The sequence below is a fragment of the Tachyglossus aculeatus genome, chromosome 14 (genome assembly GCF_015852505.1).
Source record: "Tachyglossus aculeatus isolate mTacAcu1 chromosome 14, mTacAcu1.pri, whole genome shotgun sequence".
Lineage (NCBI taxonomy): Eukaryota > Metazoa > Chordata > Mammalia > Monotremata > Tachyglossidae > Tachyglossus > Tachyglossus aculeatus.
The window spans coordinates 19470070-19484698 of record NC_052079.1 but is presented as its reverse complement, the minus strand read 5'-3'; the positions used below and the strand labels follow the sequence as shown (position 1 = coordinate 19484698).

General features: G+C 44.4%; 1 protein-coding gene across 2 annotated transcripts in view; it reads right to left on the bottom strand.

Annotated features, from left to right (window-relative positions):
• The window catches only part of KCNMB4 (potassium calcium-activated channel subfamily M regulatory beta subunit 4), a 53379-nt gene extending 40595 nt beyond the window's left edge, over nt 1–12784 (bottom strand). For both annotated transcript variants that reach the window (XM_038756439.1, XM_038756440.1), the window contains exon 1: nt 12410–12784. In XM_038756439.1, the coding sequence (XP_038612367.1) occupies nt 12410–12745 (336 nt within the window). In that variant the 5' untranslated portion in view covers nt 12746–12784. The remainder of the gene's footprint in view (nt 1–12409) is intronic.
• Nucleotides 12785–14629: the final 1845 nt, after the last annotated feature.

Genomic DNA, 14629 nt, shown 5'->3' with positions numbered 1-14629 from the left:
ATGTAGTTTATTTTGGCTAGTTGTGGACAATAATATTTACTATGTTTTTGTTAGCTTTGCCAACAGGTCAATTATTTAAAAAGGGTCAATATAGAAGAAAAACTCCTCCATATCTTTTCCTGTGGAAACTGACCTTAGAGTTTATTTGGCCTTTAGAAAAAGCCAGAGAGTTGTCTAAGTCAACAATTGTAGTTCAGTCTAAGACTCAGGCCCTTTAAAAAAGAAATTTCTCATGATGCTAAAAATCCAAACTTCCCCTTTTAGACTGTGAGCCCACTGTTGGGTAGGGACTGTCTCTATATGTTGCCAACTTGTACTTCCCAAGCGCTTAGTACAGTGCTCTGCACAAAGTAAGCGCTCAATAAATACGATTGATTGATTGATTGATCCCTGAGGGTTGTTTAGAAATGGGCTTATCTGCCCAGGAGGAGGAATAGGCCTGGATTTGAACTTTCTCCTTCCCAGGCTTGGCTTGGGAAGAAAGGTCTAAATAACTCTTTTTGCTGTTTCTAGAAGTAAGCATCTACCAATGAAGTGGTCCATGAATTCATTGGCCAAGTTCCCTCGTAGCAAATGCTTTCACTACGCACCTTGAACAGAACGCTACAGTGAAATTAGGGAACGCTCTTCCCGTAATGCGCGTCGGTCTGGACGGAAGATGGTGGGAGGGGAAAAGGTTTTGCTCGGGGACGGACGGGGCGGGAGTTGGTAGGAATGCAAAATCCTTTCCAAAAAATCCCAGCATTCCTAAAGAATCGATTGGAGGAAGGCATCATTCTTCCTCCCTTCAAGGCCCTACTAAGAGCTCACCTCCTCCAGGAGGCCTTCCCAGACTGAGCCCCTTCCTTCCTCTCCCCCTCTTCCGCCTCTCCATCCCCCCATCTTACCTCCTTCCCTTCCCCACAGCACCTGTATATATGTATATATGTTTGTACATATTTATTACTCTATTTATTTTACTTGTACATATCTATTCTATTTATTTTATTTTGTTAGTATGTTTGGTTTTGTTCTCTGTCTCCCTCTTTTAGACTGTGAGCCCACTGTTGGGTAGGGGCTGTCTCTATATGCTGCCAACTTGTACTTCCCAAGCGCTTAGTACAGCGCTCTGCACACAGTAAGCGCTCAATAAATACGATTGATTGATTGATTGATCGATCATTCATTCATTCAATCGTATTTATTGAGCGCTTACTGTGTGCAGAGCATCGTACTAAGCGCTTGGAAAGTTAAATTTGCATCTAGTGCAGACAATTTTACAAACTGTGGCTGTGGGGATGGAAATGGATTCCATCCACCATAGAGTAAGCCTTTGGGGTAGCATTGGGGGGGAACTTTACTCATGTCAACAGCTCTGGCGGCCAGGCACTGGCTTGGCCAGAAGGCAACTTCTACTTTGGCAGAAGCACCTGGGACCTTCAGTTTCCCAACACCATGGCAACTATTAGGTGGTGATAAAACCTCCCAGCCAATATTTAAATGTCTCAGCCTGCCATGGTAACTGCAGGAGGGTTGCCCATCTGCCAGTTGTCATGGTGACACGCACTGGTATGGGAGAGGAAGAAGGACAAGTGCAGCACTCATTTAGAAATTGAAGGTGGATTTTCATCCAAAATGAATTAATCTCTTCAATCTCTAAACTTAATTGGACGTAAAGCGCTTCCAGCTCACATTAGTACAGAGGTCAATTGCATTCAGCTGTCAGAAAGCGTCCAACGATGATATTCGATCATTAATTTCACAACACAATAAACTACCATACTTTTAACTGTACAAACCACATGTTCTTATATTGTTTTTGGTTACTGGCAATCCCAAACTATATCCTGGTTTCAAAATAAACCCGCATGAATCAAAGGTAAAGGTTTTTTTAACCTTTTAAAGATAATTTTAAGTATGGCATTTTCGGTGATCTTTTTCCAATTTTCCCTGAAATATTTTTGGGATTACTATATCTTAAAATATTTTGGAAAAGTTTTAATAATGCTAGCCTATTTTCCAAATTACCTCAAGAGTACAGTGGTTGTTCCAGGGATATATGGCAGTCAAAATTTGGTTTGGAATTTAAAGCAATCAATCAATTGTATTTATTGAGCGCTTACTGTGTGCAGAGCACTGTACTAAGCGCTTGGGAAGTACTAGTTGGCAACATATAGAGACAGTCCCTACCCAACAGTGGGCTCACAGTCTAAAAGCACTTTTTTCTCTGTCCTTGAAAACTTTCTCGTCCCATAATGAATATTGAAAGTGGTAGAAGGCTAGATTCATTCATTCATTCAATTGTATTTACTGAGCGCTTACTGTGTGCAGAACACTGTACTAAGCGCTTGGGAAGTACAAGTCGGCAATATATAGATTGTTACTATCAATTTATAGATTGTTACTAGCAATGGCTAGATGGCTACTCATTCAAGTTTAAGCAAATTCACACTTGCTATTATGTGAATACAATATCTACCCATACGCTAATTTAAAATACAGTTGAAGTTAGTTGCAAACCATTCCCTTTACCCCATATCACATCATATATAACTTGTGAGGTAATTCTAAACAAAGTAATAGATTCAGTAATTTGAGTAAAAGGTGATTCACTGATTTTTCCTTGAAAATAAACATTTGTGTGAGAGAAATAGTTCTAGCTATTGCATTCTAGGTGTTTGAAGGTCAGATTGTGGTGTCGCATCTCATCAAATGTCCATGAAGCATGTTAATGAGTAATGTGTTTTCTTTAGAATTAATCCCTCCCTGTGCATAAACGCCAGACCGCCACTTTCCCGACTAAAAGACTTCATTTCCCTTACTCTTCCTTTCTCCGTCACCTATGTATCAACTATGTACTTGGATCTGTACCCTTGAAGTACTTGATATTCACCCCACCCATAGCACTTATGTACACATCCATAATTGATTTTAATTTCTCTCTCCCCCTCTAGACTGTAAGCTCCTTGTGGGCAGGGAACGAACTGACCAATATTGTTGAACTGCCTTCTTCTCTGTCTCTGTCTCTTTCCCTTTCGTTCCTAAATTCCTTTTTTCGTTTTTCTGGAGTCCTTCTTATAAAATAAGTAACGACGATGATGATGATGACTGTGGTATTGTGGTTAAGCACGTACTATGTGCAAGGCACTGCACTAAGCGCTGGGATAATAATAATAATAATAATAATGGCATTTATTAAGCTCTTACTATGTGCAAAGCACTTCTAAGCGCTGGAGAGGTTACAAGGTAATCAGGTTGTCCCTTGCGGGGCTCACAGTCTGAATCCCCATTTTACAGATGAGGGAACTGAGGCACAGAGCAGTTAAGTGACTTGCCCAAAATCACACAGCTGACAACTGGCATAGCCAGGATTTGAACCCATGACCTCTGACTCCAAAGCCTGGGCTCTTTCCACTGAGCCACGCTGCTTCTCTACAAGGTCCAAGGTACTTGGGTTGGCCACATTCCCTGTCCCACACTGGGCTCACAGGTTTAAACCCCATTTTACAGGTGGTTACTTGCCCAAGGTCACACAGCAGACAAGCGGTAGAGCCGGAATTAGAATCCAAGTCTTTATGACTCCCGGGCCCGAGCTCTATCCACTAGGTCATTGTGTTGGTAGTCCAAAAGGGGCTGAGCATGGGTACAGAGCAGGGGTGGGGAATTATATCGGCTGAAGGATCACTTAACCGATTCCACAGACCTGTCAGGAATTCGGAGCAGGAGATAGGGAGAGGGAGGGAAAAAGACAAGGGAATTTTGGTACTGTCACCCACTGTGGCTCTTAAATTGCTACAGGGTGGCTACGGTTTTGCCGACAACATCAGAGCAGGCTTGGAGTCTGCAAAAAGCCACGGTAGCTGAGGCTGCAATTGCCTGTATTCCATCATTTGATACCCAAGGCCAGAGAGATGCAGTTGAGGATCTGTATTGCATTTCCACTCCTCGTTCCAATCAATCAGTCATCGGTATTAATTGGGTGTTTTCTGCCTGCCGTGCACTGTATTGAACACTTGGAAGAGTACAATACAGTAGAGTTCGTAGACACGATACTTCCCGCAAGGAATTTTACAGTCCGGATGAAGAAACAGACATTAAAATAAATTACAGATAGGGGAAATGGAAGAGTATAAGATTATGTAAATGAATGTTGTGGGGTTGGGCAAGGGATGAATATCTAGTGCTTTAACAGGTACAGATCCAAGTGGTGATGCAGAAGGATTTATGTATTTATATATATATATATATATATATATATATATATACGTATATATATATATATATATATATAATGATGGTATTTGTTAAGCGCTTACTATGTGCCAAGCACTGTTCTAAGCACTGGGGGAGATACAAAGTAGTTAGGTTGTGCCATATGGGGCTCACAGTCTTAACCCCCTTTTTACAGATGAGGTAACTGAGGCACAGAGAAGTTAAGTGACTTACCCAAGGTCACACAGCTGACAAGTGGCAGAGCCATGATTAAGACCCTTGTCCTCTGACTCCCAAGCCCAGGCTCTTTCCACTGAGCCATGCTGTTTCTCCATAAGTATATATTTATATATATAAATTTATATAAATATAAATGTATATTATATAAATATAATAAATATATAATAAATATAATAAATATAATATAAATTATATATAAGTATATATATAATTATATATATAATTCTATTCACATATATAATTCCATTTATTTATATTGATGCCTGTTCACTTGTTTCGATGTCTATCTCCCCGCCCCCCAGACTGTAAACCCACTTTGGGTAGGGATTGGCTCTCTTTATTTCTGTATTGTACTTTCCAAACGCTTAGTACACTACGCTGCACACAGTAAGTGCTCAATAAATATGAATGAATGAAAGGGAAAATAAGGGAAATGAGGGCCTAGTCAGAGAAGACCTCTTGGAAGAGATATGATTTTATTGTGATTTACTTCATCCATATCCGGATCCCTCAAAACTAAGATTTGGTTATTTTTAAGTTTTGGCTTGTCGCTGGAGACCAATACCCAAAAGCAAAATGCTTGCTTTAGTATTGCAATCAGGGAGCGGTGATGATGGAGAAGCAGCGTGGCCTAGTGGATAGGCCTTGGAGCCAGAAGGACCTGGGTTCTAGTCCTGGCTCTGCCCTATGTCTGCTGTGTGACCTTGGGCAAGTCACTTCACTTCAGTGACCTCATCTGTAAAACAGGGATTAAGATCGTGAGCCCCATGAGGGACAGGGACTGTGCCCAACCAGATTACTTTGTATCTATCCTGGCGCTTGGAACACATAGTAAATGCTTAACAAATACCCTTTAAAATAATTGTACTCTCCCAAGTGCTTAGTAAAGTGCTCTGCAAATAGCAGGTTCTCAATAAAAACCAGCGACTGAACATGTGATTATTTTCCCATATGTGAATTAGGGAATATTCCAGAACCTCTGGAAAAAATAACATGAAAGTCCTTTAGTGCTGTAGACCATAATCTTTAATTTTTGTTAAAGAAGTTCAAGGCATAACATCACAACTTTAAATAAAGAGGGTTGTAATATGATTGATTGGGTCTTTTTTTATGTTATGTCTTAAGTGCTTACCATGTGCCAGGCACTGTACTAAGCCCTGAGGTAGATATAAGATAATCAGGTTGGACCCTGTCCCTGTCCCACATGGGGTTCAAAGTCTTAATCCCCATTTTTCAAATGAGAAAACCAAGGCAGAGTTATCATCGTCTATTAGAGTGAATTCTCCACTTTTTTGATTTATCTGTGCCAGATGCGTAACCTCTCACCCATCTGTGAGACTGCTTTCTCTCTATCCTTTTCTTATACTATGGACCCCCAAGATAGCACTCTTCAAGAGCAACATATTCATTTTATTATAATAGTAATAATAATAGTGGTATTTATTAAGCATGTAGCACTCAGAGCAACATATTCATTTTATGATAATAATAATAATAATAATGGCATTTATTAAGCGCTTACTATGTGCAAAGCTCTGTTCTAAGCGCTGGGCGCAGAGACCCTTTTTCTTGAGCACATCTAACACATCATTGTCCAGGAAATGATGAGTGTAAGCTCGTTGTGGGCAGGGACTGTGTCTGTTTATTGTAATACTGTACTCTCCCAAGGGCTTAGTACAGTGTTCTACACCCAGTAAGCGCTCAACAAATACGACTGAATGAATGAATGACTGCACAGATGTCTTCCACATCAACAGACTCGCTCCCATTCTCCCCAAGTGAAGTCAAAGCCACCTGTTCTGCTTTTCATTTTTCTGTTATTTAACCGGGGCCGCTTCTCTACTTCCATGGCATGGATAAACCAAAGTTGCATTTGTCAATATAAAGAACCTTTCTGGAACTTTGGAACTGACTGCCAAAATAAGCTCTGGATCCTAGTTCCAAAGTACAACTATTCTGCTGCATTAATTAAATTAATAGTACAGAGGGCACATGTTCTGATATTCTTGCACTTCTGTTTGAGCATGGAAGGACTCCAACGACCCAAGCTGTTTGTCTTGGCAGCAAGATCATTACTGCTAGCCAAGCAACTTAAGAAAGGTTGCAATACATTATTTTAGCTAATAAACACTCAGTGAAACCACTGAAACTACAATAGGAAATATGGCACAGTTCAAGATACGGTTCTTTTATTGTACTCTCCAAAGTATTTAGTAGAGTGCTCTACACCCAATAGGCACTCAATAAATAACACTGATTAATGAATTGATTACTATTTAAATATGGGGTGGGGGGGGGAAATTCATTGATGTTCCAGAAAGGTTCTTTATATTGACAAATGCAACTTTTGTTTGCATAATATAAATCCTAAAGGCATACGCTACTGCTTTTACCAAGAATGGGTACCTATCTTACAGAATGTCTAAAATACGTAAAATACAATATGAGAAATGGTTCAGACCACAGGTAATCATCGTAACGGTATTTATTGAGTGCCTACTGTGTGCAGAGCACTGCACTAAGTGCTTGGGAGAGTACAATAAAAGAGTTGGTAATATTTAAGAGCACTTTAATGAGAATACTATAACTACAATAAATGTACTTAAATCGAAGAACTGCAAGTAAAATTCTGAAAAAAGTTGGAGGTTTTATAAAACTATCTGAAGTAAGCAAAATTTAATTATGTTCCCTACATATTCTACTAGCAAAACTTGAACCTGAATAAAATTTCAAAGTTTTTTTTTATCCTTATGACAATGGTCAAAATGAGACCAATAATAACTGTGGTATTTGCTGAGCGCTTACTGCGTGCCAAGCATCATACTGAAATGTGGTGAAGATCCTGTATATGGAGATCGGAACCAGTCTCTCCTCATTTTACAGATGAGAAAGCTGAGGCACAGAGAAATTAAGTGATTTGCCCTAAAGTCACACAGCTGGAAAGCAGCGGAGGTGGGATTAAAACCTAGGTCCTCTGATTCCCAGGCCCGTACTCTTTCCACTAAGCCATACTGCTGTATCCGAACAAAAAGTCGTTACATCTGGTCAGTAAATGCTTGCCCAGGAGGTCAGTTTGGACAACTACTGAATCACGGGCTCAAGATGACTAAGGATGTTTTCACAGACCCAAATAGGAGGTGAAACTGCTTAGACGGTGAATTATTTCCATAGTCAGGGATTTCCATGGTTTATCCCTCCCACTTTCCCTGGGCCTTCTTTTCCCAAATCTCCCTGACCTTTTCCTTTCCTCCAGTTTGCACCTGTCTGAAGTTGCTCTGAACAGTTATGATGCTCTTCTTTCCTATAGCGCAGGATTACAGAATTCTCTCAATTTGTGGTAACAGTGAAGTTTACCTTGGTTTAGGTGACTTCCACTCACCTCTGAAGTAATTGGAAATCGAGCAGGTAATGACATCATTTTTTTAGTATAGATAATGGTACAGGGTGCCTTTTTTTCTGATCAGCTTCCTACAACTGCAAAGTGGAGATTCCAGACCTCTGTTTGTTTTTGTTTTTCTACAGTATGTGTTAAGCGAGTACTATGGGCTAAGCACTGTATTAAGCACTGGGGAAGATACAGGATAATCAGGTTGGACACAGTCCCTGACCCGTGTAGGACTCAGAAGCTTAATCGCCATTTCACAGATGAGTTAACTGAGGCTCAGAGAAGTTAAATGACTTGCCCAAGGTCAGACAGCAGCCAAGTGGCAGAGCCTGTTCTCGCTCTTCCTTAAACTATGAGTCCCAAATTGGACCAAATCATCTTGTATCTGCCCCAGCGCTAAGTACAGTACCTGGCATATAGTAAGTGGTTAACAAATACAACTATTATAACAAATACAATTATTCATTGTCATTAATCATAACTTAAAGTGACACTCAGCAAGGGTTTAGGCTGAAGAAATTTGCTACGGGAAGTTGTCCCAGAGAAACTTTTTTATGGCTACATTCAATCTCAGATCTCTTGAGCCTTGAATTCTGCTGTCTTTCCCTGTGCCCTTTTGAAAACTCCAAAGAGTTTTTCAAAAATTGACAGTGCCAGTATCAGACCTGACACTGAAAAATATACTTGTCTTTAAAAAATGACATCTTGGTATATGCATTTCATTAAGTTTTGCTACATTTCAAGGATATTCTGTTGCCTCCAAATGATTTGAAATTCATCTGCTGATGTTGTCTACGTTTTCTCTGCCAATTCCTTCAAAATTTGTCTGGGGGACTGTGAAGCAGCATTTTTCCAAGGTGTTTTGTAGGTCTTCAGGACCCTCTAAATTTCTTGGTAATATTAGTAATTTATGGATATGTATGATTTTCAATGTTAACAACCTGAGCTTACATTAATTCTGCCATTTTTCCATTTAAAAGATATGTGATTAAATCAGCAATAAGAAATCCAACGTAGCCTGCCGACAGAAGTGACACCTAACGCTAAAATAAGAGTTTGGGTACCTCTGAAACCTGAACAGTTTCATTTGTACATAGTTCTCTTTTAGTGTCGCTTGCTTCCCTTTTCCTGAAAACTGGAGTTCAGTTTTTTTCTAAACTTCAGTGAATTTTCCTTTGTTCTTGAATTCCGCCTATTCAGTTTTATTCCCGTTGTTTCTCATCTTTATTGAGGGAAAGAATCTTTTTTTAGAACCAAGGATCCTCTATTAGTCAAAAATCGCCCTGGGCAAAACAGACCGTATCTTTCACATACAAACAACAATTGAAAGACTTCTTTAAGCATTTTTAAAAAGGTCAAGGAAAAGGTGTGTTTGACAAAAACAGACAAGGTCTCTGAGGACGTGATTATACTGGAATCATCTGACACTGTACCAGTACTAGGCTAGAAGTTCCCTGAGTTTTGCTTAGGGAGCAGCATAGCGTAATGGATCAAGCACCGGCTTGGGAGTCAAAAAGTCACGGGTTCTAATCTTGACTCTGCCACTTGTCTGCTGTGTGACCCTGAGAAAATCACTTCACTTCTCTGTGCCTGTTACTTCATCTGTAAAATGGGGAAGAAGGCTGTGAGCCCTTTGAGGGGCAGGGATTGTGTCCAAATTAATTTGCTTGTATCCACCCCAGCGCTTAGCATAATGCCCGGCACATAAGTGAGCGCTTAACAAATACCATAATTGTCACTATTATTATTGTTTAAATTACCTGTAAGCTACTGTCCTTTGAATAGTCTCTTTCCACCTAGCAGGTGTACACAACTAATCAAATTACACACACAGCTGGATCCACTGTCTCCTGAACGATGATCTGTGGAGACTGAAGGCTCTAGAGCACATAGCCCAAGAGTTCAATATTTTCCCTGCCACACTTTGATTAAAGAGTGTTTGGTGTACCAGAGGGCTGACTCTGACCCGAATTAGTTTCCCCTATGAAAGTGAATCATAATACATTAATCACAACGGGTGGGGGACATCTTTAACATCATGCCAGGGGCCACTCTACTGCGGGGGCGACCGTGGGGAACCGTTGAAAGCTCAAAGAGAGGGATGGGAGTCCTTTTACGAAGCAGCAAATTCATTAAAAGGAATGGATTGTTGAAAGATGGAGAAATCTGTTTTAATTAGCCTGGCTCATTGAGTTAGATGCCTTCCCTAATGACATCGCTCCTCTACCGAGAGAGGCGGGGGTACCTCGGAGCCAGCCGATCCGTTCGGCACCCATCGTTCGGAATTTCCAATCCGTGGCCCTGAACGTCAAGCTGACAACCCACAGAAGTTCCGGGATCGGGAAAAAACAATGGTTCTTTCCGAGTGTCAGCAGGAAAGGCGTAAAAGTCACATCTGACTGTAGCTCCCAGCGGGTGGGACGGGGACTGTGTCCCACCTGAATAAATTGTAACAGTGTTGGAACAGTGTTTGACACAGAGTAGGCTCTTGGCAAATTACCTTAGTGATTCTATCACAATTATTATGATCACCATCATCATTGCCTGTCATTAGACCCCTGATCATGGTCTTGCCTTGCCCCCCCGCCACTTCTCTGCCCTTGAGATTTCTACCCATCTTTATACTTTCCCCAGCACTTAGTACAGCGCTCTGCACACAGTAAGTGCTCAACAAATACCACCGATCGATTCATCGATCCTCTATTGCTTCTCTCTACCCGCAGTCGATTTTAGTGTCCATCTCCCCCCTCAAGACTGCAAGCTCCCCCTGAGCAGGAATCATGTCAAGTGCTTGGTCCAGTGCTGGGCACAGAGTAAGCGCCCAGAAATCCCGATTGATGGACTAACAAGTGGAAGGGCTGAGCGAAGAGCTGTGAGCTCCACGTGGGACTGGACTGTGACTTAACTGACAGCATTAATTCCTCCCCAGAGCTCAGCAGTGGGCTACCCCTTAACAAACGCTACACTTCTTATTAACGGGCCTAAAGGAGAGAGGGCAAGTGTTAACTTCCAAATCCAGGCATCTACCTTCTTGTCTGCTGCGTGACCTTAGGCAAGTCGCTTCCCTTCTCTGTGCCTCAGTTCCCTCATCTGCAGAATGGGGATTAAGACTGTGAGCCCCACGTCCAACCTGATTAACCTGGATCTACCCCAGCAGAGAGTTGGCGCTTAGCAAATACGATAATTATTATTATTTCTCCAAGGAAAGCCAGGATGATGGGAAACCTCTGGGGTAGCGGGGGCTCCCGAGGAGCAGTGCGGCTTAGTGGCTAGAGCCCGGGCCTGGGAACCAAAAGGTCATGGGTTCTAATCCTGACTCCACCACCTGTTTGCTGTGTGACCTCGGGCAAGGCACTTCACTGCTCTGAGCCTCCGATCCCTCATCTGTAAAACGGGGATTAAGACTGCGAGCCCCAAGTGAAACAGGGACTGTGTCCAACCTGACAAAGTTGCAACTACCCCAGTGTTTAGGACAGTGCTTGGTACACAGTAAGCGCTTAACAAGTACCGTAATAATAATAATAATAATAATAATAATTTTGGTATTTGTTAAGCGCTTATTATATGCAGAGCACTGTTCTAAGCACTGGGGAGGATACAAGGTGATCAGGTTGTCCCATGTGGGGCTCACAATCTTAATCCCCATTTTACAGATGAGGTAACTGAGGCCCAGAGAAGTGAAGTGACTTGCCCAAAGTCACACAGTTGACGAGAGGCGGAGGGGGGATTTGAACCCATGACCTCTGACTCCCAAGCCCGTGCTCTTTCCACTGAGCCATGCTCTGTAATTATTATTAATGCCAGCTATCAAACTGTGAGCTCTAGGTGGGTCAGGGGACTGTGTCCAAACTGACTCACTCGCATCGACCCCGGCGCTTAGAACAGTGCTCGGCTCATAATAAGTGCTTAACAAGCACCATAATTATTAATACTGGCTGTAAAACAGGGATTAAGATTGTGAGCTCTGGGCGGGACAGGGGACTACGTCCAAACCGTCTCACTTGCATCGACCCCAGCGCTCGCAAGAGTGCTTGGCACATAGTAAGCGCTCAACAAATACCATCCTGATGATTATGACTGGAGAAGCAGCGCGGCTCAGTGTTAAGAGCACGGGCTTTGGAGTCGGAGGTCATGGGTTCGAATCCCAGCTCCGCCAACTGCTAGCTGTGTGACTCTGGGCAAGCCACTTAACTTTTCTGCGCCTCAGTTCCCCCCATCTGAAAAATGAGGATTAAAGACTGTGAGCCCCCCAGTGGGACAACCTGATCACCTTGTAACCTTAGAACCGTGCTTTGCACATAGTAAGCGTGCAACAAATACCATTATTATCATTGTTATGACGGGAAAGGTCGGGGCGGGGGAGCGTTGCCGGGTTGACCTTTTAGGCTGTGAGCCCACTGTTGGGTAGGGACTTTATGTGTTGCCAATTTGTACTTCCCAAGCGCTTAGCACAGTGCTCTGCACATAGTAAGTGCTCAATAAATACGATTGATGATGAGCTTTGCCCTCCGGCCAAGGGTGCCCACCCCCGGCGGCTGCCCCGGGCCTTGGGGGTGCCCTCCCCGCCTGGGGGCCGCCCGTGGCTCAGTTTACCTTGGGGTTGGTGAGGAGCTGGTGCTCGTCCCGGTGCAGCAGGGCCCTGGAGTTGGAGTGGGAGTTGTTGACGAAGACCTGGAGGCAGGGATAGTGGGCGGTGCCCCGGCAGTCGGTGCCACAGGTGAAGGTGCACTGGAAGGCCTCCCCGATGAGCTGCACGGACAGCACGGTGCAGTTGGCCGCCTTGGCTTGCAGGTCCTGCAGGGCGGGACTGAGCCAGCAGAAGCCGAAGATGAACAGCGACGTGATGCCCGAGATGATGAGCAGCAGGCCCAGGCGGATGCTTTTGTCTTCCGCTTCCGTGTACTCGTAAGCCACCCGCATCTTCGCCATCGCCCCCCGAGGGGACACCACCCTTCCTCTTCCTCCTCCTCCCCCCCAGCTCCGGATACCCACCGCCCCCAATTCGGCCAGGCTCCGGCAGGATCGGCCGGCGGCGGCAGCAGCAGGAGAAGAGGAGGAGGAGGAGGAATTGGAGGGGAGGAGGAAGAGGGGAGGAGGAGGAAGAGGACTGGAGGAGGAAGAGGAGAGGAGGAGGAAGAGGAGAAAAGGAGGAGGAGGAAGACAGGAGGAGGGAAAGGAGAGGACGAGGAGAGGAGGAGTGGAGGAAGAGGGGAGGAGGAAAAGGAGAAGAAGAGAGGAGGAGGAGTGGAGGAGGAGGGGGAAAAGGAGAAGACAGGAGGAGGAGTGGAGGAAGAGGAGAAAAGGAGGTGGAGAAAGAGGAGAAGAGAAGGAGGAGAAAAGGAGGAGTGGAGGAAGAGAGGAGGAGGAAAAGGAGAAGAAGAGAGGAGGAGGAGTGGAGGAGGAGGAGGAAAAGGAGAAGAGAGGAGGAGGAGTGGAGGAAGAGGAGAAAAGGAGGTGGAGGAAGAGAAGAGGAGGAGGAGGAGAAAAGGAGGAGAAGAGGAGGAGTGGAGGAAGAGAGGAGGAGGAAAAGGAGAAGAGAGGAGGAGGAGTGGAGGAAGAGGAGAAAAGGAGGTGGAGGAAGAGAAGAGGAGGAGGAGAAAAGGAGGAGGAGAGGAGGAGGAGAAAGGGGAAGAGGAGGAGGAATTGGAAGAGAGGAGGGGGAGTTGGAGTTGAGTGGGTGGGGAGGAGGAGGGAAAGGAGAGGAGGAGAAGAGCAAGAGGAGGAGAGTGGGAAAGGAGGAGAAGAGAGTGGGAAGAGAGGAGGAATTGGAGGAAAAGAGGAGGAAGAAAAAGGGTGTCCCGGCCCTGGTCGGGGGCCCGGCCCCTGGGCGCCCCCAACTCACACCGAACCTGCCCGGGGCGAGATTGGAACCCAGGACCAGGCGGGAGGAGCACGGGGGGAGGGAGCTGGGGAGGCCTCCCCTGCCTCCTCTCTTCCTCCTGCCAGCCTGGGTCCCCCTCCCTCCCGCAGCAAAGGGGCTGCCCGCGAGCCCGGGAGGGGAAGTCGGAGGTCCTGGGTTCTAATCCCGCCCCCGCCCCTCGTCAGCTGCGGGACTTTGGGCAAGTCACTTTAGTCTTTCATTCCACCGTATTTATTGAGCGCTGACTGTGTGAAGGGCACTGGACTAAGCGCTTGGAAAGTACAATTGATTCATTCAGTCGTATTTATTGAGGGCTGTCTCCCCCTTTTAGACTGTGAGCCCACTGTTGGGTAGGGACTGTCTCTATATGTTGCCAATTTGTACTTCCCAAGCGCTTAGTACAGTGCTCTGCACATAGTAAGCGCTCAATAAATACGATTGATGATGATGATGTGTGCAGAGCACCGGACTAAGCGCTTGGGAAGTACAAGTCGGCAACATCTAGAAACGGGCCCTACCCAACAACGGGTTCAAAGTCTAGAAGGGGGAGGCAGACAACAAAACAAAACATCTAGCTCCGTGTCCAAACCGTCAGAATAAATAGAATCTCTAGGCCTCAGTGACCTCATCTGGAAAATGGGGATTAAGACTGGGAGCCCCCCGTGGGACAACCTGATCACCTTGTAACCTCCCAGGCGCTTAGAACAGTGCTTTGCACACAGTAAGCGCTTAATAAATGCCATCATTAGTTTTATCATTATTACAAGTCATCATCATCACCATCAATCGTATTTATTGAGCGCTTACTATGTGCAGAGCACTGTACTAAGCGCTTGGGAAGTACAAATTGGCAACATATAGAGACAGTCCCTACCCAACAGTGGGCTCACAGTCTAAAAGGGGGAGACAGAGAACAAAACCAAACATACTAACAAAATAAAATAAATAGAATA